This window comes from Gobius niger (genome assembly GCF_951799975.1).
Source record: "Gobius niger genome assembly, chromosome: 6".
Taxonomy (NCBI): Eukaryota; Metazoa; Chordata; class Actinopteri; order Gobiiformes; family Gobiidae; genus Gobius; species Gobius niger.
In genome coordinates, this window is record NC_136857.1 from 21,193,798 (window position 1) to 21,219,767 (window position 25,970).

The 25,970-nt window shown below is 42.7% G+C and overlaps 1 protein-coding gene across 1 annotated transcript; it reads left to right on the forward strand.

The window, feature by feature from the left end:
• Positions 1-5,748: 5,748 nt before the first annotated feature.
• clcnk (chloride channel K) lies at positions 5,749-24,832 on the forward strand (the record flags this gene model as incomplete). The annotated part of the gene is made up of 19 exons (XM_079558420.1): positions 5,749-5,908; positions 6,187-6,318; positions 6,629-6,757; positions 8,826-8,965; positions 9,056-9,118; positions 10,127-10,202; positions 11,323-11,448; positions 12,528-12,612; positions 12,742-12,843; positions 13,262-13,346; positions 14,695-14,850; positions 15,664-15,733; positions 15,822-15,917; positions 16,155-16,371; positions 22,097-22,230; positions 22,783-22,847; positions 23,228-23,308; positions 23,397-23,483; positions 23,905-24,832. 19 exons carry the CDS (start codon positions 5,749-5,751, stop codon positions 23,941-23,943), a joined length of 2,043 nt encoding a protein of 680 aa, XP_079414546.1. The 3' UTR covers positions 23,944-24,832.
• Positions 24,833-25,970: the final 1,138 nt, after the last annotated feature.

Sequence of the window (25,970 nt, forward strand, 5' to 3'; positions counted from 1 at the left end):
TGGTCATCACAAAGTTCTGATCTCAATTCAGTTGAAAATGTATGGGCAGAGCTGAAAAGGCATAGGTACGCATAGGTGTCCTACGCATAGGTGTCCTACGCATAGGTGTCCTACAAATGTGTCTCAGTTACACCAGTTCTGGTTGGAGGAATGGACCAAAACTCCTGCCAACTATTGTGAGAATCTTGTGGAAGGAAATCCAAAACATATAACCAAATATTAATGTAAAATGTAATACAAAAAATGTGTATTCTTCTAGCATTTGACAAATAGAAATATTTAGCAAAATCCCACAGTGCAGTTTAAAGGTGCTATAAAGACTTTTTTGGTACAGTAGTACGTATATGACCTTTCAGTGACCCAGTGGCTGTATGGGTGGTCAGGCACTAGTACTAATTTATTTTTGCATTAATAATTGGGCGTCACGGTAGTGCAGAGCTTTGCGCTTGTGCTTCACAGTGAGAGGGTCCCGAGTTCGATTCCCACCTGGATGAGGCCTTTCTGTGTGGAGTTTGCATTTTCTCCTCATGTCTACGTAGGTTTTCCTCCGGGTACTCCGGTTTCCCTACCACTAAAAACATGTACAATAGGTTAATCCTCCGGCCAGATGTTTCAGACCATTAGCCTGGCTCGACAGAGATGGAGATGGGTCCCCGCTCCTACAGGTTGCCCCAGCGGCATTGTGGATGGGTCAAATGCAGAGAACGAATTTCCCTACAGGGATTAATAAAGTATAACTTAACCTTAACTTAACCTTAAACGTTCCATAATGCACCCTTTAAGAACATTTATCAGACACATACATGTAAATACACCAGAGTGTAGCCAAGGGCTTCTGTTCTGTTCATTACCCACTAAAAACACACTGTACTAAAGGAACAGCAGTGTGCCCTGGTCTGATTGAAATGCCAAATTTCTGCAAATTACAATGCAGAACGATTTGTGTTATTTTGTAAACCAAAACAGTGTTAAGTGAATTACAGCGTGGAGATTACAGGTTTAAAATGTCCATAGCATTAACAGTACTAGGCACCTTTGTTCAATCCCTGTATTTCTGAATCTCTCTCAGTATGAATGTGGCTGAGTCATGGTTATCGGATGACTATGTGTGTGGTAAATTAAGATCAGAAATCTGAAGGAAAGAATGTGCGTGAACACAAAGCCCGGCTGCAGCAGGTCTTAGTGGTGACATGGTGTTGTGCTAAAAATATCCTCAGTCAAAGGCAGGCTGTTGAGATTACACACTCTCTCATTAAGACTAGTCTGGCCGCTGGGCCGGCCTTTTAGGGACTGAATGTACCCATACTGCTATCGGCACGTACAGTTAAGATACAACTGTTTGTTGCACACAGGTGTTTATGGTCTATGTGTATAACATTCAGTCAGGTACAACTGCTGTGGTCTTATCGGCCCATCTCGTGCTATAAATGTACAGACCAACTCTCAACCAAACACAATGATATGGTATTTTAAAAAGTTGGAGGAAAATGTTCTGGCACTTTTTCAAAGAACCAGCACACAAACTGAATGGAACATTTCAACTATGTTTGGGGCATTGGGGCATTTATCTTTTGTATGATTTTAGTGGGCCTGACTTTAGCTAGCAGTGCATGAAAGGTTTTGCCGACCTTGATAAAGAGTTTATTTCCATTTCACAGTTGCACAATTCTTCTTGGAAACAATCTCATTTTGGAACAGCCTCTTTAGCTCCCTCTGGTTTCCACTATGCTGTCATGTGTGACTCAGGGCTATTTCTGACTGAATCATCACTGTCCAGGCGCTCTGACACTGGCCTGATGGAGGTCAGTACAAAGAGCAGTGAAAAGGAAAAAGACACACATTGACACAAATTGGGTTAAATTGATCAAATTCCAAATTGTCCAAGTGGAAAATAATATACTGTGATTCTGAAATTTCTTTTACATATATTACCAGCCACTCCCATGTATTATTGGTTAAAACTTAGTAGGTAGTTAAGTATACAGTTTGTTTTAAAATCAATGTTTAAAATCTGTTATCCTGCAGTTTGGACAACGTGTTCTCAAATGCTTGTGTTGCAGAGATTTAGCAGTTCATTTTTCTCTTACTCAAATGTTAATGCTCCGTCCAGGATGTGTATAAAATGTGAGCTTTGAGCTGAGTTTTTATTTTACAACCAAATCATGCTGCCCTCATGCAGAAAAAAGTTGCTAAATACATGGAATCTCACGTTTGCCCTTCAATGTTGCTTTCTTTTTTATATCCCTTATATAATGTTTTGTCTTTTTTTGACCAACAAGTTTGAAATTTGGCAGAGATAGAGTTTGCTGTTTGTGGATAGTAGTTTACATGAGTTGCGTGTACACATTCCTATTTCCCCTCAGCAAAGCATGGGCGGCTGGGACAGGGGGAGCTGGGGCAGACGGGGGTGCAATGGGCATCTCAGCTGCTGTCAGTTACATAATGAACAGACACAGCTAAGGTCATTTAGATAGATAGAAAGATATTTCTCCTTGTGTTACAGCCGCTCACCTGTTGTGCTCTGACGGCATAACAGATGAGCTCTTCCCTCGTAGTTAGAAGGTTCTGTGTTCGATCTATTGAACTATATTACGATATATACAAAAAAGGGATATATACAAAAAATGTATAGGTAGGAGTCTGTGTCAAAGACTGGCTCACCTGACTCCACCCTCACAGCTAATAATGTAAGACTTTACTAATTCAGTCAGTCAGTCAGTCAGTCAGTCAGTCAGTCAGTCAGTCAGTCAGTCAGTCAGTCAGTCAGTCAGTCAGTCAGTCAGTCAGTCAGTCAGTCAGTCAGTCAGTCAGTCAGTCAGTCAGTCAGTCTGTCAGTCAGTCACAACAGGAGTTTCCTCACAGGGCTGCACCGAACATTAAGGCACTAAAACAGAACAGTAAATAAGACAATGTAAAGTTCAGGCAAATTCAGTATCCAGGCAAATATAAGTCCAAATAAGTGTCAGCAGCAGGTGGTGATTAGTCGTGTGGGTTCCCCGTCCTTAGACTCTCAAAAACCCAGCGGGATAAAGAGACACCTCGGGGAGAACCACAGGAGGAGAGAGCCACTCTCATGGACGGACAGGCTTAAGAGATCCACACCAGATGGGTCTCTAAAGCAATATACAAAAAGAAGAAGGTCTGACTTAATAAATGTATGTTGAAATATAAAGTGAAGGCCAAATTGGCCTCTACAGAATGTCATCTATTATTGGCACAGCCTTTGACTAAACCATCAGAGTGAATAAGGCCTGCATTAGAGCAGAATATTCCTTAAAATGTATAATAACTGCATAGTGAAGTTAATCCCCATGAATAAATCATATTCTAGCACTGTGCGCTTGAGTGCTCCAATAGCCCCAGCCATCTAAAACGTTGAATATTTAGAAAAGAAAAAAGTGATTTTATTTGCTCTTATAGGTTGATATTGACATTTGATTTCATTATTTAAACATTAACTAAACTTCAAATAAATGCACTTTACTTCATGAATACAAACTACCTTTCATTTTATTCCTCATTTCCAAACAATGAGCTGTTACTGCCACAGGATTGGCAGTAGACCTGTTGATTATTTATTTATTTTATAATATAATAATTTCATTTTATAAAATACAGTAATACTGAATTCATATAAAACCTCTGCAATCATTAAAAGCTACATGCCAATAATAGAGGCTGAGCATATTTTTAACCTCTATTGGATCACTTACTTACACAGCCCTTAAGCATACTACCCCTCTAGAAACTTCTCCTGCCCATAATCTTGGCCCGCATGTGGTAAAGTCACCCCATGTGTTGCTCAGAAAACAAATTGCAATATAAACACAAACAGCTACGTCTTTTATTATTTCGACGAGAGGCTTATTATGCCTCTTTCAACACTCATTTGTATTTGGCTGTTGAAGTGTTCTCAATAAATCTACTGTCTCTCCTCATTATCCTGAGAAGGTCCCTCTCCTCCTCTCGTTTGTCGGGGTAATTGTGTGAGATGAGCACGGTAACCTCTTGGGTCACTCGCAGGAGCAGCTGCCATGGCAACAGACTTAGCTTCCTTCTGCACCGCTATCTGCATATTATGTGTGACGACAATGATTTACTATCAAGGATGAGACATTGTTGTGAAAACAAGACATTTGACCTCAGTGAGAATTTTCTGTCTGTCGTTTTGCTGGATGTGTGAGGCGTTCAGGGGCAGTACGTCACAACTGTGTTAAAAAAGGGACAGAGTGTGTTTAAATATGCAGCTGCTAATAGAGGGGCTGCACTCAGAGGAATAAGCATTAACCTGAGTTATTCATATGTGCAGATATGTGCAGTGCTGAAGAATGATTAGTCTAACCTTGAGCCGTCTTTTCCGAGCAAATGAAAGGTTTATTTTACAAATTCTGATTAGGATTTTGCAAAGGATAGAAAGAAACAATTATAATCACTGGAAATGGACAGCGAGATTTCACAGAAGAAGAATTAAAGATTCCATCACTGTTGCTGTGCAGCCATACTTTACACTGAACATTCATAAAACTGCCGCTTCAATAATGTAAAAACTGAATACAGTTATTATCACAGATATTATCGCATCAAGATAATAATTAGAAACATATGAAAAACGGTCAAGTCCTTTGAATTCATGCTAGAAAGGGTTTCATGTAAATAAGTGAAGGTTTTAGAAACACTGCTTGATGAAACATTGCTTAATGAAGCAGAGTATGGTAGTTTTGTTCTGGAACCTCCCCTGCCTCTATGTGAGGAGGAGGCTAAGGCTGATGCTTTTGTTGCAGAGGGGAGAGAGAGTGCGAAATGTCAGCAGGGAAGAGATACTAGATATCGTTTTTTTTGGTTTTTTTAATCCTTCTCATCTGTTTCCTGTCCCAGTTCATCTTGTGCTTATGATCTCCTCCACTGAGATTTTTCGGGGCACTGTTCACTGAAGCATTTACCAAGTTCCCAGAGGGCACCTGCCGTAGCACACGACACGTGAAGGGCATTCTGTCCTAAAAGTTAATGTAGGTCACCACCGGACCATGACTGCTCCACTACTAACATCACACAGACCAGACCATTAGGACTGACTTCTGACAACAGCAGCACACGCACCTGCAGGGTAAGTCCACTGCTACATCTGAACTCTTCACTGAGAACAAGTCTGTTGACTGTGGTTATCCTTTCCATTTGCGCCACCATTTCATAAATGAAGGTGACAAAAATGATAAGATGGTAAACTAGTCGACTGCAATATGAAAAAATACCGAAGCAAATGCCAGGAGTGTGGAATAATTTCAGCTGTGTCAAAACACTTGTTAGGAACAACATGATTATCATATTCCGACAAGATAATTTTCGTTCCCCTCTTTGGCTTTATTCTGTCACTGCAGAAAATCACCTGCCTCCATCTGAACCACTCTTCTGCCTCGAGCTCCACGTCATCTTCCATTACTTCCACTTCTATCACCATGTTCCCTGTTCATCTCCAAATGTACTTTTCCTCTGAAGAACTGTCATGATAGTTGGAGAGTCTGTTCATCACAGTATGATCCCTTTTGTGCTTGATTACTCTCTCATGTACAATTTGCTTATTATGTGGTTTAATATTTATAGGCTATGACATTTTTATTATTTGATTTTGACACTCACAGTCCAGAAAGATGAAAGTTTCATTAAAAATGAAAACAGCGCTTATACCCTTTGTACCTTTGTGACCATTTACCATTGTTTTCCCTCTTGTGCGACCTGTAGAACGACTTCTCGATGCCTGACGACAGGATGGAGCATTGCCCAGTGGAGAAGAGCACCTGCCCACACAGAGGAGCTGATGTGGAGACAGCTTATATCCCACTGCTCTCTCACATGTCGAGGTCCTGTAGGGGCCCAAGAGCCACAGTCAAAGGTTTGACCATCGATCCTCTCAGTCAGTAGACCCCCGTCTAGAGGGGGCACAGTGGGGGATACAAGAACGAGAGGCAGTCTGACCTTCACTCGATTTCTCTCAATGGACGTCAAGGATGAGTCAAGGGGCTAAAAATAACTTTACACTGTATTTGTACATGGATCTCAACCAAGGGGTAACAATGGCACATAAGGTTAAGCAGGTTTCATTTTACCAGAGGGTGTAGAAAGAATGTGTTGAGGATCAAACACACTGTTTTAATACATGCAGATATATGTTTAACTTATGCGTTTGTGCAGTATGTTTGTTAAAGCTGAAGAGGTGTTTGGAGACCCCGTGTGGACTGGAGTGGTACTGCTATGCTGCCCTGGGCGCCTTGACGGCTCTGCTCAGCGTCCTCATGGACCTGACTGTGGCCAAAATCATCAAAGGTACCAACACTGTCATTTCAAAGACGGATTTGCCTCACGTTTGACCAACGAACCGTCAGTTAGATGTTTGAATGTGAGCGAGTATTTTCATGTACATGGATTCTACTGTATTTTCATACAGTGTATTTTAATATTCAGTCACAAGGGCCAGTAACAAAGCAACCTATGTGCTACTAAGATCCCATTCTAAGAAATTGAAATAAATGCTAAGTAAATACAATAAATACTACAAAACAAAGAAATCATCTTCACAAATGAGAACCCGTGTTACGGCCATCATTACATAAAATTTATGACATGTTTCACGCAGCACATCAACTGCTATACCTGAATCTTGAAGGCAGCGTTCTCCTCCAGTTCCTGTGCTGGACTCTTTACCCAGCATGCCTCTGTGCTGTGGCCTCCTGGCTATCCCATCACATCTGCCCCTTCTCTGCTGGTGGGTCACACTCAGGTTCTGCACATCTAAGTGTACAGTATCGGTCAAAAGTTTGGAAACACTTATTTTCAACACTCTTTACATTGTGTGATCCTCCTTGAAGGCATTAAACTATGAATAAACACATGGGGTTATGTCGGAAACAAAAAAGGGTGAAATAACTCAAAATATGTTTTACATTTTTCAAAATTTTCACCCTTTATTGTTGGTATTTTCTCGATGAGTGTGTTTACATGCACTCAAGTATCCCGGATATTCTCACTGGGATATTCCCACATTTTCTTGGATACCGTACCATCAATCACAGTATTGTGGTTTTTCACCATTGCTGACGTACTGAGCATGTGCAAATTTTTGAAACAGATATGGCAGGAGCAAAAACTTTCCTACAGCCATTTTATCTGGTACCTGGGCTTTTAAATCTTTGTATCTTCAACAAAACATTGAAGTAACCTCTGTCTGTCTCTGAAGCTGGGAAAGAGCTCTACTGTTTTAAGTGCTTCTTTGGATAGTTCTTTTCCCTGTGGTATAGAAATGTCAGAAAAAGCCATGCGTTAGCAACATTGCTAAAGTATTTAGCTGCTTACCATATTTCTCTTTAGCTCCGCCCCTCTCTGGAGCCTAAATATCCAGGATATGGCAGTTGCTCATGTAAACAGGGATAAGAGTGTCCTGGTTTCTCATTGCCTGGCCTGCCAGACACTTCTCCTTTGTGTTCAAAAGAAGAACCGTGGGGCGGCTCGCAGCCAATCATTTCACGATTTAACCCACATCGGTCCAATCACGCACTAAGAGACGGAAGCCGTCACCTCTCACCACCACTCACTCTTCCAAAACATTGAAGATGGCGGCGCGGCGACCGATACACTGTTTTCTTCTGCTCTTTCGTCTGTTTTAAATCATTTGGAAAATCGGGAAAATCACCAGGAAATCGTCAAGATCATGCTTACTCCCAGACTATGTCTTTGAAATATCTATGAAAAAGTATGTAGTTTGGCAGGCCAGACAAGGCATATAAACATCATATCCGGAATATTGTCATAACCAGGATATGGCGAATAACCAGGTTACTCGAGCGCATATGAACAAACTCAGTGAGCTTCATAAAGTTGTCCCTAAAAAGATTTTCAACAGTCCTGAAACAGTTTCTGGTGACTACATCGTAAGGCGGCTCTTTTGAAGAATATTTTTCTTTTTTGTTGTTTAGTTAAAACATAATTCCATATGTGGTATTCATAAAGGAATGACTTTGGCGAGAATCTACAATGTAAATAGTCTAGAAATATAAGGAATAACAATACATTAAAAAACTTTAGGTACTAAATTTTAATATCATGTACCTGTATTCAATTTTACACTTGGAAAATAATCATGCTCCATTTCTGATACAATGTGTACTCCAATCATTTTTAGATTACACAGCTGTTTTTTTTTTTTTTTTGGCTTGTTGAGCCTTGTTGAGGAAAAGATCAAATTGTTTCGCCCTGACCTGCTGTAAATATCCACCTGCCTGACCTCGGTTGACCTCAGTGTTAAGGTCAAATCCGAAACCTCGAGGGCAATAGTAAAGTGAGACTGACCTATACAGACATACATTTGTCAAGTTTATGTTTTATTGTCTGCTACAGCCGTACGTTTTTTGAAACACTTTTGATTCTAGATATTGATAGATTATCTTTGTCCCTCATCTGCTTTAACATTCTTGATCATAGATGCTATTTTTGAAGATCTGTCATGTCACTTTTCATATAAATGTTACTTAAATATCAATAAAACTCTGAAATGTTCACATCAAGTCTCTATTCCTAATCCTTTAGATATGAAATACCCTTGGTCTCATGTGAGACAGTTTTGTTGTGACATTTAAAGAAAATCTTTCAAGAAACCTTAAGATCTTCCTCGCCGGAGAAATTGTTTTGCGTCAGAAAGAGCAGTATTTGACAGAAAGATCCAGTCAGATTGAGATAAGCTTCAAATGTCCTTATATTTTATAGTAGCTAATATTTATATCCATATGACCTCGATTTCTTTGAAATGACCTTGTTTAATCTGTCTCTGCCCCACACAGGCTCGGGAATCCCAGAAGTGCGCACTCTGCTGGCGGGCTTTGAACTGCCACAGTACTTGTCCGTCACCAACATGTTCACCAAGAGCCTGGGCCTGGTCTGCACACTGTCCGCGGGCAGCACTGTGTTCCTGGGCAAAGTGGTGTGTGCACCCCCCCTGCTCCACCAGTGTTCTGTATTCACCCTGAGTTGGAGACCGCTGTGTATAACGTAACTACTCTCTAAACCGCAGGGCCCCTTTGTACATCTGTCCACCATGATGGGAGCGTATCTGAGCCGCCTGTGCCAAAGCAAGGTAACCAAACTAAGGGGGGAGCTGTGGGGTTTTGGAAGATCAATTCCAGAAAACATGGATGATTAGAATTAGTTTTATAGTAAGAAAACAGATGGTTGAAAACAAATGCTTGCTATTTGTGTGAGAGAGAGAAAAAAACGCCATTAGAGAAATAGTTTATCATCTTGCAGAGCCGTTATGTGTTATTATGTCATTGTTTTCTGTGGAAGCAACTTTCGTTATAGCTTGAAATCACAACGACAGCCGTCTCACAGTTGATCAAACTGCCAAGCAGACAAATGGCCGTGTTCAACGCTGCCAGGAAAGAGAACAATATGATGGAAATATTTCACTATTGATGACTTAAGAGAAAGAAAAATCCCTCTTTTATATTTCATTCTTCATATCCCCTCATACAGACTGAGTAATGAAAGAGGCCTCGGGATTTGAAGTGCCCCTCACTTTGAGCTGAAATGACGCTTGCCTTCATATGCCAGAAGGACGGCAAGGCCTGTCAGCTGTAGGTTAGTTTCAGAAGTCACCCAACTTTTTGTCACTTTTTGAACCTCAGAGGGACAACCTGAGAATATGGATCATGGTATGAAAATATATTTTAGCAATTTTACTTCTGCGTCTGAGGGAGTCAAGTGTAAGAATCCTTGAAGACAGAGGAGGAAGTGATGTTTGTGTCCAGAATATCGAAAACATGATCAATAAAAATAATTAGGTGCAAAATGTGTTTAGCTTGGGGATGTATTGTGCTTTACAAGTTTGACAAGCTTAGAGTGCTACAGAGGATCATTCACCTGCCACATTTGGTGACATTTTGACTTCTCACTTTTTGAAAATTAATTTTTAAACTTAATCTTGTGCAAAAGAGCCACATTTAAGTGATTTTATATTCTTTGCTGATTTCTCCACACATACTCAACAGTACTTGGCCAGGAGCTCATACTACTAGTGTTTGGATAAAATAAGCACCAGTTTTATTATCTGGCTTGAAAATGTCATGGTTTATGTGTTTTCCAGACTGATGTCGGTGATCAGATGCTGGTGGTGTCGGCTGCGGTGGGCGTGGCCAGTTGTTTTGGAGCTCCTGTCAGTGGTACAGTCCCCCTCTAAGTGTCGGTGCATACGTAACCTCAGCGCTCCTCTCTGCTCCTCTTTGATCGTGCACTCAGATCCTTGAACTTCAGAGCACTTTCTTCTTCTCAAACTCCAGGACTTGGAACTTTCTCTTTCTGCATCTGGGCTTTTCGGATTGGGATGTGTGGAGTTCTTTGAGAAAGTCTGTGTTCTCTATTAGATGTCGGCCACATGAAAAAAAAAAAGATTGAGCGCTGCTTTCATTGTCTGCCTCAGAGCAGCCTTTATCGAACAACATTACACGATTATATTGATCTTCATGTACAACAGATGGAGTCTTATATTCAACCATCTTTGTCAGTTCATGTCCCACTCGCATCACTGCATACTGCTGTCCTTGGGCAAGACACTTTTCACTTTTTAGTGATTTGAAGCTTTAACATCTTTAATCCATGCGCCTTAACCGATTGCATTTTCTCCAGTTCAGTTTTACCCAAATCTAGAAGCTTCTTGACGGTAGCTTACAGCCTATAGGCCAGGCCAGCCTCATTTGAAGATCTACAAACTTACATTGCATTTTGTAACATTTTAGTCACATTTTTTAAGTGTTCTTGCCATGTTTTCTTCACTTTTTTCTTCACTGTTTTCTTTGCCTTTTGTATCTTTTTTGTTCAGTTTTTGTATTTGCTTATTCATTGCTTTTTCAACACTTTTCTGTGGCTTTTTTGTAAATCTGGAGAAAATTAACTGACTTAGGATTTTTATGGAACAACTATATTGTTACTTTCAGTTTGAGCAATATTATAAGGAATTTGCAAATCAAATCAACCCTTCTGTTTTAACTAGAAAAGGGACATTCAGTTTTGGTTTGGGTTCTGTGTGCTGTGCTTGCTGCGCTTGATCTGAGTGCACACTTTGAAGATAAAATGTTGCAAATGGGGGTTCTATTATTCTCAGTCATCTATAGTCAGTCATATAAATGACCAGACTTGTCCCCAGTCACACTCAGGATTGATTGTAAAATTAAGAGATAAAGAAAAACACTATTCAGTAAATTGTCATCATACCATGAGATGTTATTCGACCATGGAGAATAAATTAAACCGAATAATGTGCCTCCTGCTGTGTTGTTTGTGCAGGTGTGTTGTTCAGCATCGAGGTGGCATGTTCTCTCTTTCCTCTCAAACATTACCTGCCCTGTTTCGTGGCTGCAGCCTGTGGGGCTCTGACCTTCCGGCTGTTTGCGGTGTGGAGTGGAGAGGAAGGTAACTCTGCACTACTGATAATGAGACATAGTCAGAAACAAACATTGTAAATTTTTAAGTTCGAGCCTGAGTCTCGGGTTTGTGTCAATGTTGCTATACCACCTATAATCCCACCCTGTCACAATAGCAGAGTAAATAATTGGCCCATTATTTAGCTTTATCTCCATGTGCAAATACACTACAGATTTCCAGTTTCAGATTAGTAAAACTCATGTAGGCGGACATATTATATTCCCTCATTTGGTTGTTTATTTCGCCTTATATTTACAAGCCTTAGCTAAATATAGTTCAACCTGTCAAGACTCAGAGACAGAATGTGTTATGAAGCTTTATTGAACGTGGATCATGATTGGGGCTCAGAATACATGGCGATGATGGATGATGGCCAGAATCTTCCCCCGGAGCCCGGACACTGGTGGTTTAGGACCCGGGACGGTTAGTTGACACGACGCGCAGAGCTGAGGAGAGGCCAGGTGGAGGAGGGGTGGAGGAGGGTCGCAGAACAGCTGGAAATGGCCGAGTGATTGACTGGGGAACTTAAAAAGGGGAGCCTGTCCAGTGAATGGCTGAAGCAGGTTGAGCAGCTGCAGTGATTGGCTGACTCAAAGGGGCGGCTCGAGAGGGGGCCGTGATTGGATGATGGGATAATGAAGGCTGCAGGTAGATCTTCCAGGCTGAATTTGCACTGATGCTTCATTTAGTACAGCCGGACTCTACTGGCAATGGCAGCTTTTATTGTTGAAATACTCTACTTCTGAGGCTTCTGTAACAATGAAAGCTTGTGCATTTGTATTTGTTATTTCTGGTCCAAACAACCGTCCTAATGCGTTTCTTTTTTCTTCACATTTCTTCACAGGAATCAGGGATGAGTTTGCTTGTTTCACAATTTAGATTAACTAGCCTGCGAGTATGGCTCATGCTAATAAGAAAAAAATGGAGGATGAGTCATCTATTGCACACCCCAGGCACTATGTATTCCTCTGAAACAGTGTCCAACCCAATTCATATTTTCAGTCTGACTTTTTGCTTAAGTTGACAGCTATGTTTTGACCACTGCCATCTTTTTTGTGTGTCCTCAGAGACTCTGCAGACTCTGTTTAAAACCAACTTCCCCACAACGTTACCTTTCGACCCACTGGAGATTCTGTTCTTCGCCGTCCTCGGGTGAGGTTACCTCTACACAATTTGCATAATCAATGAAGAAAAAAAAATGCGCTAAGTGATAATGAGGTTTGGCACTGTATTTCCTTCATGTTGTTGAATTGTAAATGGCTTCCTGTGGCTTTGTGTTAGACTGCTGTGTGGAGGGGTGAGCTGCCTCTTCCTCTGCTGCCACCGCCGGCTCCTGCACTGCGCCAGAACTCAGCCTGTCTGGGTCAGGATGCTGACGACGGAGTGAGCGCTCCTGTCTCTACACACACAGCTCCGGGATGAGTCACACGCTGACAAGCTGCAGAGACACATAATGGGGGGTAAAGGGGTATGTGAGGACAGCTAAGTGAATAAAAACTATATAATGGGGTCTGTGATTATTGAGTAAGACGTATACTCATTTACAGTGGGTCAGGAAGTATTTAATCATCTCCATTTAGATTATTCTGTATTAATATTTATGTACCTATTGTGTATTCATTTATTTGCTATACATCTATTTTGCTCTTTCATCTACACCGAGAGTTATATTTGATTTATTTCATTTTTGTTTCATTGACAATAAATGGAATTTACCACAGACTATAACACAACTGTTAGCTGCATTTTAATTTTATTTTCATTAATAAATTGTCTCTGCTTGTGTGTGATGTGCATGTAGGAAGGCTCTGTACTCTGCTGCTGTGGGATTCCTCCTGGCCTGTGTGACTTTCCCTCATTCTGCAGGACAGTACATGGCCTCCGAGGTAAACGTCTGCACGTTTGGACATGGCATTGGCTGAAAGACTTCTTTACATCACATCATTTATTATATCACTCATTATATATTCATACTATAATATCATGTTTATGTTATAATATTTTTTTTTTTAATGTACATATATACTTGTGCATAATAACTGCAAAAGTACTTTTTTGTCTGAATAGACTGTGCAGAATAATGTAACATTCATGACTGCTGGTATATTTGGAGTTGAGTCGACCAATTAGTCCTGTGGTCACAGTTGACTAAACTCTTATTAGACTCCTGTAGTTGTCGACGTCTGACAGTTGATGCCAAATACAGACCTCCGTCTGAACTCTCATTTTCACCAATGTTCCACAAATCACAGCTGAAGAAGCATTCTGCTGTGTCCCTGGGAAATGCAGCTTTTCACCGTCATTGCCATTTCCAGTCACACTCTGTGGTAATTTGTTGAGTGACGATGCACCAATACTGACATGAAAATCTGGCTTATTGCTTGTTGCAAGTGACTGCATTAGTAACTGCGTATGTGCCTTGATGTGCACTCTTGACATTGGACAGACAGTTAGGCTTTAGATTTTAATACTAATCTGATTTCACTGACTCAGCCTAATCATTTCCCTTTGCGTGGGGTCAGTATCACTCTCTCTTTTTTCAGACTATTATGACTATGACTATTATGATTTGCTACACTACCAGCCTTTTTAGCTGCATAAGGTAGCCTATCCTATGAGATAAATACTCATTTATTTTGTTTATGCTTCCTGCCGGAAGGTCATTTCCTTGAGCACCCGCAGAACTTCTTCACTGAAGGTACAATTTTGCTGCTCGTTTTGCCATGAAATTACATTTGCATCTGTCTGCAGAGTCCTCCTATCTGAGCCGCAGCATATGGTATACTCAAAAAGCATACCGACAGTTATATAGGAGAGATATCCACACAGCTCACATGAATGCAAATAGATATGCACCTTCTTATATATGCTTGTTTGTCTGGATTGTCCCAGAGGATGGATGCCATGTCCTCCATTCTAAACAGTGACTAACTAGTGTTCTTAAAAGCTGCTTTATTTCTCCATTGTGAGATCAATAAAGTGTTATGTTATCTCTTATCTTCATTTTGCACTCATTCATACACCAGTGTACACATACCCTTGAGCCATAGGTGGCTGAATTGTCTTGCCCAATGGCAGTATGCACTGGCATCGATCTACCGCCCTTTAGATCAACAGGTGACCACTGTACCAACACAGCTATAGCCATCCCTTGTGGTCTCACACTGCAAACCTGTTTAGTTTTCCTGTTTTTCTGTATCAAAGTTTTAATCAATAACCTGTCCTGCTTTTCAGTGCACTATGAAGCAGCTACTCACCTCCCTCCTGCACTTTGAGTCTTGGCTGTCTGCATCCCAGAATGCATCAGCGCTGGAGACGGGACCTTGTATGGGGTGGACCTCTTCAGATCTGGATGTCCCAGTAGCACTGCTCATCTTCCTTCTCCTCAAAGTACCGGCATCATTTCATCACCCCTACCTTCATTCTGACAGCACATAAAAACTCTGCATATGGCCTCACTGCACCAAGACACTGGCAAAAATTCCTGAAATAATTGACATTTTTAACAATAGCAAGGGCCAGCTAAAACCTGCTTAACCTTTGGAGCTGAAATGGCACGTACGTATGTGGGCTGCCCCAAAGCTTTCACTGCCTAATGGGCTCCTTTCTGCTATTGATCCGAAGCAAAATCCACCTCTCCTATTATTCCCCATTTTGCACTAGATAGCGGCCCGTGTCCCTAATGCATGAGCACAGATAATGCCATCTACATGCATAATACCTCCCTGCAACAACGCGGACTGTTTGATAGGGTTGAGCCAGTTTCCCATGGCGGGGTGCTGATAAGAAAGGCAAATGAGCAGCGCTTGTGCCGTGTTAATAGACTGTAAAAATCAGATAGAGGAAATCATCAGATAAGATACCATAAACACACACTTATTTTGAAAGGGAGAACGGTGACGTGTTTTTAATAGTATTTTTCTAAATCGTCATCTCTACTGGGTGTTTTAGAAAGCACTTCCTCAGTTTTGTCTATCTCTCTGGTTACAAGGTGGGGATTATAGCTTGTTAAAAGGCTGAATTGTAAAGTATTGACTTTTCTCAAGTAGAGGTATAAAGTACCGTGTGTTACAACTTCTTCATAAAGTATAATTTCTTCAAAAATAAATGTAAATGCAATACACAAATATAGGGCTTTCCATGAGTGACATTGAGGCCTACATATGCTCGGTGGTGATTGTGCATGTTGCTCTGTCTGTGCAGACGTGGATGCTGCTGCTGGCCTGTACCCTGCCTGTGCCCGCTGGTTACTTCATGCCCGTCTTTATCTATGGTGAGCAGACGCAGTAGATTTGAGATATGAGGGGGTTCTAGGGGGGTTTCAGACGGTGGTTGTAATGTGTTCTGTGTTGTTGTTACAGGGGCAGCAATGGGACGTCTGCTTGGGGAGGTTTTGGCCTACGTGACATCCGGCCAAAACCAGTTGGCAGTAAACCCAGGAGGCTACGCTCTGGCAGGTACTCACAAGCCTTTAGTTTGGTCTCCATTCATTCACAACACCTGCATGGAATATATTCATTATAATTTTAACCATGTATTCTTATCTCTGATGAATTCCACATGTTTCTATATGTTATAAGCACAGCAAAACAAGTTTGAACCAATAGCAGCTTTTAAAAAGTAATTTGTTAAACTATGAAATATGTTGAGTAATGATGCCAGAGGAATGCCACAGATTGTGTTGTGTCATGCAGGTGCTGCAGCCCTCTCAGGAGCATGCACTCACAGCCTGTCGCCCGCCCTCCTGGCCCTGGAGCTGACTGGACAGTTCTCTCACGCTGGGCCCATCTTCGTCTCTACTCTGATAGCCAATGTTTTAGCTCGGGCAAGACTGCGGCCGTCTTTTTATGACAACCTGTCCATAAGCAAGAGACTGCCCCACCTGCCCTCACTGAAGAAGGCCTCTCCACGGTATTGGCACAGCGATTAGTTTGACAGCTATATGTAGATTGCACTTCAGCCAATGTCAAGCTGTGACTGGTGATTATGATTACACTTTTTTTATTTGTAAATTAGCAGTTTCAGGAACACTTTTGGTATGATGTGATGGATTCCGGGAACAGGCCAAAACATTTGCTGGAACACTCCCATTAAACAACATTATATCAGATCAAATCTTTGCCGGATCTTCCTAAATATTTCCCGGATCCTTTATCCTGAAAAACTGAAAATTGAGGGAATGCGTTCCCCCAAATGCGTTCCCCCAAACGGGGAATCAAATTAAGCACTGTTTATAAAAAAACAAACTAAAAAAACTCTTACTCACCCTCCGTGGGCGGTCTCTTTTTCCTCCAAGCTCGGGTCCTCTACCAGAGGCCTGGAAGCTTGAGGGTTCTACTTTTCTGGACCGAGATGTATTTCCTGGTATCTGCTGGAGCCACTCCTCCAGTTTGGGGGTCACTGCCCCGAGTGCCCCAATGACCACGGGCACCACTGATGCCTTCACCCTCCAGGTTTTCTCAAGCTCTTCTCTGAGCCCCTGGTATTTCTCTAGTTTCTCGTGTTCCTTTTTCCTGACGTTGAAGTCGCTTGGTATTGCTATGTCGACCACAACGGCTTTCCTCTGCTTTTTGTCCACCACCACAATGTCCGGTTGGTTCATTACCATCTGTCCGTCTGTATCTGGAAGTCCCACAGGATCTTGGCTCGGTCATTCTCGACCACCTTTGGAGGTGTTTCCCACTTTGACCTTGGGGTTTCCAGCCCATACTCTGCACAGATGTTCCTGTACACTATACCAGCCACTTGGTTTTGGTGTTCCATGTAAGCTTTCCCTGCCAGCATCTTACACCCTGCAGTTATGTGCTGGATTGTCTCATTGGCCTCTTTGCACAGTCTACACCTGGGGTCTTGTCTGGTGTGATAGATCTGGGCCTCTATTGCTCTGGTGCTCAAGGCCTGCTCCTGTGTAGCCATGATGAGTGCCTCTGTGCTGACCTTTAGTCCGGCTCTGTCTAGCCATTGGTTGGATTTCTTGATATCCGCCACTTCAGTTATGTTTCGGTGGTACATGCCGTGTAGGGGCTTGTCCTCCCATGACGGGACCTCCAGCACCTCATCTTCTGTTCCCCATTGTCTGAGACATTCACTGAGCACGTCATCTGTCGGAGCCTTGTCCTTGATGTACTTATGGATCTTGGATGTTTCATCCTGGATAGTGGCTCTCACACTCACTAGTCCTTGGCCTCCTTCCTTACGGCTAGCGTACAGTCTCAGAGTGCTGGATTTGGGGTGGAACCCTCCGTGCATGGTTAGGAGCTTTCATATAGGAGCTTTCATATATATATATGAAAGCTGAGCTAGCCAGCCGCCCATATATATATATATATATATATATATATATGGGCGGCTGGCTAGCTCAAGTGGTAAGTCACCCGACTTGCACACAGTAGACCCCGGTTCGAATCCCCGTTGGGGAAATGGGCTGCCAGTGTGGGTCCTTAGGCAAGACCCTTCACGCTACTGCCTACCTCATACAATGATGAGAGACAATGAAATGAATGACATGCCGGCTCAGACGTCGCCCGGCCAAACAAGGTCTGCGTCAGGTGCTGGGGAACCAGAGCACCTGTATGTAAAATGGGCTACTGGAACAAGGCGGAAATGGGAGAGATGCGAGAACAGGGCCCTGATGGAATGCTACTACTCCAGTAACACTAGCCAGAGGGGCTACATGCAGAGGATGTGGGAGAAATGGTTACTTCGAAACCCACAGTCCAAACTCACGGCGAAACAACTAGTAGCTCAGTGTTCCAACATCCACAAACGGCAACTGCTATCACAACTTGAGATTGACGAGGTACAACACCAATGCTCCGGCAACGGGGAGCCAGGACACCAGGTCAGAGGGGAGTTAACACCAGCCCTCCCAATGGAGATTGGGTACGAAGCCCCAATAAGCGCAATCACGCTGAACGAGGCAGCGACTGACCTGAAAAATAAGATCATGGCAGGCAACCCCGAAGCCAATTACAGAGGCTAAGAGAAGTACTGTCAGAAAGTCTCCTAGAAGATGTGAATGCAGCTCTGAGAGCAATTCCTACATCAACCATCACTGAAACCAATGAGCTGATATACTCCACAGCAGCAGTGATCCTAGAGACACTTGGAAGAGCAACCATGAGATGAAATACCCACCATGGAAAAGAAGGCTGGAGGATAACATCAAGGCAGCACGGAGGGAAGTGAGTCAATTGACTTGAAAGGTGCAATGAAAAAGCAAGTACCCAAAAGGTACAGCCAGATGCCCATACCTGAAGCATTGGAAACTGCCAAACAAAGGCTCCAAGCCTTGGCCAGCCGCCTAAAGAGGTACACGAGAGACAACGAAGAGCGTACACTTTCGCAACTCAACCAGCGAAAGTGTACGCTCAGTGGCAGGGTAACAATAACAGAGCAGACCCACCAAGGCTGGAAACTGAACAGTACTGGAAAGGCATATGGGAGAAGGAGGCAGCACACAACAGTGATGCACAGTGGCTGGTGGCTCTGAGAGAGGACCACAGCAACCTCCCTGAACAGAATCCAGTTACCATCACAGTGGCAGACATCCAAGAAAGAGCCTCAGGTATGAAAAATTGGACAGCACCAGGCCCTGACATGATACACGCCTACTGGCTTAAGAAACTCACGGCTCTCCATGAGCGCTTGGCAGCACAAATGAACCAGCTGCTGAGGGATGGGAATCACCCTGAATGGTTAACCGAAGGGCGCACAATCCTGATCCTGAAGGATCCCTCAAAGGGTACAGTCCCATCCAACTATCGGCCAATAACCTGCCTCTCCACAACGTGGAAGCTCATGTCCGGCACCATAGCGGCTAAGATAAGTAAGCACATGGATCAATACATGAGCACAGCTCAGAAGGGAATCGGTAAAGATACCAGAGGTGCCAAACACCAGCTCCTGGTAGACAGAACAGTCGCTCGAGACTGCAGAACCCGACACACTAACCTGAGCACTGCCTGGATTGATTACAAGAAAGCCTACGACTCAATGCCACATACTTGGATCATTGAATGCCTGGAGCTATACAACATCAACAGGACTCTAAGAGCCTTCATTGCAAACTCGATGAGGTTGTGGAAAACCACCCTTGAAGCCAATGGCAAGCCACTTGCACAAGTCTCCATCAAATGTGGCATATTCCAAGGAGACGCCCTGTCCCCACTGCTGTTCTGCATAGGTCTGAACCCCCTCAGCCAAATAATCAACAAGACTGGCTATGGATACCGACTCAGGAACGGGGCCACCATCAGTCACCTCCTCTACATGGATGACATCAAGCTGTATGCTAAGAATGAGCGAGACATCGACTCACTGATCCATACCACCCAGATATACAGTGCAGACATTGGGATGTCATTCGGACTAGAGAAGTGTGGTCGGATGGTGACTAAGAGAGGGAAGGTAGTCCACACAGAAGGGGTCTCACTCTCAGAAGGAACAATAGCAGACATTGAGGACAGTTACAAGTACCTCGGAATCCCACAAGCAAATGGCAACCTCGAAGAGGTGACAAGGAAAGCGGCTACGGCCAAATACCTCCAACGAGTAAGGCAGGTCCTAAGAAGCCAGCTCAATGGCAAGAACAAGTCCCGGGCAATAAACAGCTACGCCCTACCAGTAATCAGATACCCTGCAGGAATAATAAGCTGGCCAAAGGATGAGATACAGACCACAGATGTTAAGACGCGAAAGCTCCTAACCATGCACGGAGGGTTCCACCCCAAATCCAGCACCCTGAGACTGTACGCTAGCCGTAAGGAAGGAGGCCGAGGACTAGTGAGTGTGAGAGCCATTATCCAGGACGAAACATCCAAGATCCATAAGTACATCAAGGACAAGGCTCCGACAGATGACGTGCTCAGTGAATGTCTCAGACAATGGGGAACAGAAGATGAGGTGCTGGAGGTCCCGTCATGGGAGGACAAGCCCCTACACGGCATGTACCACCGAAACATAACTGAAGTGGCGGATATACAGAAATCCTACCAATGGCTAGACAGAGCCGGACTAAAGGACAGCACAGAGGCACTCATCATGGCTGCACTTTTTTTTTTTTTTTTATATATATATATATATATATATATATACATACAGTGGGGAAAAAAACTATTTGGTTAGTTTCACATAGACATTCTATTGGATTTTGGCCAAATACTTTTTTTATATATTTTATATATTACTAGATTGTTGTTTTGTTGTTTCAATGAACTGCACTTCTCTCCTTGAGAGAATGTTGGCTGTCCGTCTATAATATATTTGACGTGCAGCTTTTATCACTCCATACTCCATAAAAGCTTGTATCGATCGTCCCTCAGCTCTGTTCTTCTTCCCATGGTGGTCCAGTGAGTAACATCTATGTGTGTGTGCACATGTGTGAATGGGTTTTTATCGTCCAGAGGCAGTAAAACCATTTCTCACAGCTGTCACCAGTGGGGACAAGCCAGCATGAAACGATCCTAAAAGGCTGGACACACTGCGTGATGAGGCTGTATGCGGGGCAGAGGTGGACCCCTCCCCAGAGGGCTCTGGTGGGGCTGTGGTGGAGCTCTAACATCACTCATGCTCTTTATAAGAACAGGGGGATAGGGACATTTTACAAGTGAACTGCACTGACACATATTGGATTTCATCCTCTTTATACAGAAATCCCTCTGGGTTCGTCTTTAGAATAAGGACAGAGAGTTATTTTATGTGAAAGGCCACGTCTCCGCTCTGAATGAGGGTGGGGGAAATCGCAGTGGAAATAAATAGCAGCAAACACAGAGCATTCATGGGCAGATGTCGAGCCGTTCTTCCGTTCAGTACATCGAAACTCTACTACAACTTATATGCACAAAGCTGTATGTTCGATATTGTAGAATGAATTGCAATTTAGAAATACTTTATTGCATTCAATGTTATGTATTATCCTTATTATGGATTAAATCAGTCTCAAACAAGGTTTCACCTCATGGAATAGTACCAAGTACCACCAAATCAAGATTAAGACCTTGACCTTCTGTATATTGGACTCTAAACTGGGTGGAAAAACACAACATTTAAAATCATTTCAGAATCATACATTAAAGGAACAGGCCACCGTTTCTCCATACTGAGATATGTTCTTACCTGAGCTTAGACGAATTAATACGCACCTGTCTGGTCTTTGTGCGTACCTGTGGAAGAGCGTGGTCGCTTCTAACTTCACCCCGTTTGGAGCTATAGGAATATACTGGGAGAGGCCAAATGCTAGCAACATCTTTGGTCGTTTTGCGTGACTGAGCGTAAGCACAAAGACAGATACGCATCAACTCAGCTAAGCTCAGGTGAGAACATATCTCAGTATGGAAAAACGGTGGCCTGTTCCTTTAAATGATCTTTAATTTAGATAAATAAAGTACAGTATAACATGTTATTCTCCCACCTTGCTCAAGTATGAGTGTGGTGTGTGAGTGCGTTAGCTGCTACATGTGCTGATGCCGCAGATTGGCTGCCCAGCTAACTTGCTTTTGTCAACTCCTGGGCAGCTGTGGTAAAGCTAAAGGTAAAGAGATTATTGTTATTGTCACCTTCCCCACACAAACACCTTTCTCTCACTTGTCACTCACTTGTTCCACAGCCTGCTCTGTCTTGTGTTTTCATGTGTCAGTTTGGCGCTCACCCCTCTCGGACAGCTGTTGAGGGCTCCGTCAGTGCCGCTCCAGAAGTCGGCAGGACAGGCGGAGGTCCAGACTACTGTCAGCGCCAGCTTTCAGGCTCACCTCCCTGTGGTGCACTCTGACGGTGAGGGCAATCACTGCGCATTCATGCTATTAGACATGCCACAGTGCTGAGCGACAGAGGTTTGAATGCAATTTAGTGGAACGGACCAGGTCATCTGTCAACAGCACAATACGGCATAAAGCAGTGTCACGCACAAGTCAGAAATGTGAAGCAAAAAGGAACATAACCAAAAATAAGTAATCATATCATCAAATTCATGTCGATATTGGCCCTGAAGATTACATGACGGTAAGACTCTTTAAAAACACCGTCTTTCGTCTCATCATTATTCTTTCCCCACTAAAGAATAACAGGCTAATGGGGCACTGACAGGGTCCTATATGGTCCTGTTTGACAGCTGATGGACCTAACAGAGACGCCCAGCCTGTGCAGACTATTACATTGCCTCAGAGAAAATTGATGGGAGAAATGATGACCGTTTGGGGGGGAAAAATCGGCAATTGTGCAGAGTGGAAGGAGCAGACGAGTGGATGAGCCAGCTGAGCCAATCATGGGCTGAATGTGTTTGCGCCATCAGACTGAAAACTGACTTGTGTCTGTGTTGTGTTGAAGAGTCACAGGTTTTACTGGGCTATGTGCTCCGCTCTGATCTGCTGCAGTTCCTAAGGGACGACCAGGTAAATGTCTGTCAGATACTGGAATAAAATGTATTCAGAAAACAGACAGATTATACGCAGTGACTGTGAATGAACAAATTGGAGAATTAGATTGAGGCATACCACAAAAAGTGGAAAGCATTACAGCATAATTGTCTGTATTATTTCATAAACATGTTGAATCACAGTTATTGGGCAAACATATTCAAGGGGAATATTGGGTTTACTGATAACTATGATTGTTTATTGATAATTACACGTTTTATAAGACATAAATGTTGAGATTTCAAATGAGGAAGAGCACACACAGTGAGATTAAGGCAGCCCAGGTTGAGTTGAAATTGTGCTGCCTTTTTCAAAACAGCACAAGAAACCCTTTCTTTTATTAATGTGCTTCTCAGAATGTGGGGACACGTCTGGATGAAGTGTGCTGCATTCACTGCCCCTCTGTCCTCTTGTCAGCCCAGGTCACTGTCGGCGAGGTACCCATTTCACCTTCTTTATAAACTATTGATTCACATGAAGATGTTGGCATTCAGTTTGTGTCACACATTGTTTGTGTTGCTGCAGACCTACAGGATGCTGAGTGTGTGCGCGGAGCAGACCTTGTTTGTGACTGATGGCGGAAAACTGAGAGGAGTTGTTACGTGGCCCGAGGTGATCATAATTACCAACACATTAGATTAGTGATTTGTTGTGTATTGCGGGAAACAAGGGAGGCTTTTATTTATTTGGGGATTTCATTTATTCCCTCAATACGTCAGCTTGTAAGTCATGCATACAGAAAGTGGTTCCTGTGGTCGAGACGTTTTCATAAACCACTACCCACAAACTTCTTTCCAAACTGCTGCTGTGTTATCGGGATAAATCTTTCTGCCATTTTGCCTGTATGTATGTGTGCTGCAATTACACATAGAGGGTAAGCTGCTTTGGGCTACAGCTTATCCAAAGATACTAACACTGCATTTTATTGTATTTTTTCAGTTTGATTTGTATGTCCTCCATGTATATTATTGCGTGGGTTTTAGATTTAGCGTTATGTAAATTTAGTGCAGTAATATCTTGATGCTATCTACAGATGAAGAGGATTCTTGAAGACTTGGCCCGAAACATCTGAAGGCTGCTAATTAAGATATTCTTTGAGATCAAACGTGGGTAATTAGCTCGTAGCACCAGCGGCACGTCCCTGTGAGCAAAACAAACAAACCCCTTGTTCCTCTTCATCACGACCCCATTGTGTGTTGCTGCTGTTGTAATTATCAGATCCTTGTTTCGCTGGAGATGAGCGCTACAGAGAAAGCCCACTGCCTCTGTCATCTTAACAAAGTGTACTCACATGTAATAATGAATATGAGGTAGGCAAATGTAAACAATCGACCGGACACGCCATGCTGCTCCACAGACACACCACTGACGCTCATGTTGGAAAGAAGAAGAGGGCTTTTTTATAATGATTGATATGTTTTCAGTGATCAGTAATGCATTGGAATTGAATCACAAAGCAGTGAGCCTTTCTGAGTTATGAATACAAAGTACTGCAGAGACTGTGTCAGCTCTGGTGCCCCCAAGTGGTGGTGTTACAAATATTATTGGACTTGTGCACCATTATAGTCTCATGTTATTACTAGGCAAAATGTTTAGTAATGTTTAGTTAACTCTGTTCTATAGGAAATCACTAGTCTGATCTTTCATCTGCGTTTTGGCAGAGCTGATACTTACAAAGTACTGTACAAGGAGAGCTAAAAGAGCAGCTATGAAACTGCAATTCTGTCAAACTGCCTTCTGGACTCAGCTCAGTGTGTCGGTCCTCCCTGGAGGTTTGGTTGACGTGTGGGTGTTTGAGCTCAGCTGTGACAGTAAATTGAAATAAACATATGGATGGTGACTGGTGAGACACTTGTGGATAAGGGCCCAAAATCTGTTCACTGTCTGAGCGCCAAGGACTCGTCATTCACATGTAACACTGAGCTCTGGGAAACTGATTTACACTGATTATACATGGTAGTTGCAAATTATTTCTATTCAATGTGATTAAACCGATGAGAAATGGACTATATTCTCATGCTGTTTTGTGATATGTCTCATTTTTATGATAAAACTATGAAAAAAATACAGTCCTGTACACATTCAGTTGTGTTACACCATGTGTGTTGTATTTTGTTGTAAAACTGAAGTAATAACATACATACAAGGCCCTTATTTATCAGAAAAGGTTTGCTCCTGGTTCATTTTTAACTGGTGAACTTTCCATAATCAGTAACGGGGGATATGATGAGCTGACTAATATTTCTTTATTCAAACTCAAAGGAATAAGTACCGTTGCGTGAGTAGTTACATGATCCAAGTCTAGTTACCTTAGGAGCACTTTGACACAAAATGTATGTTTGCGTAACTATACTTGGATCGTGTTACTGCTCTCGTAACTGTATTTGAATAGGGAAAACGTGGAAGAGCTTGGTCGCTTTTAACTTCCCCCCGTTTGGCCCCATTGAAGAGAGGAGGAGACGCTAAATGCTAACAACATCTTTGGTCTTTTTGCGTGACTGAGGGCACGCACAAAGACCAGACAGGTACGCATCAACTCGTCTAAGCTCAGGTGAGAACATATCTCATTATGGAAAAACGGTGGCCTATTCCTTTAAAAGAAGTAATACTAAACTGCACACCTGACTTTGGTCGTAAAACAGCGTCACAGATGTTGCCTTTTCTACAATAGCAAAGTGTATGTGCTCTATACTTATGCAGGCCGTGCATGCACATTGTCATTGTAAATACATGAACAGATATAAAATGAGGCTGAAAAAAAAATTGATGGATGGATGCAATTGTTTGATTTGTACGTTCTTGTACTGGAGTTTTCCATCCACTCATCCATCCATGTAAGAGCTACCAACTACTCCTTTGATGGCACTGAGGTGAAAATATTTGCCAACGAAAGAAGATCGTTCAAGAGCGGGGTGAGAAAAAAAACTCTTTTTGTGAAGAAACAGAACCCTAAGATAAACAGAAATGGTGGTCACTGTCAGGGCACTGTCAGCTAATAAGCCAGAGACACAGCCCAGGGCAGATCAATAGACCGGTAACAAGCAGTGATCAGGGTAAACAGGGCCATTGATAATGAAGCTCACTAGACAATAAAGATTT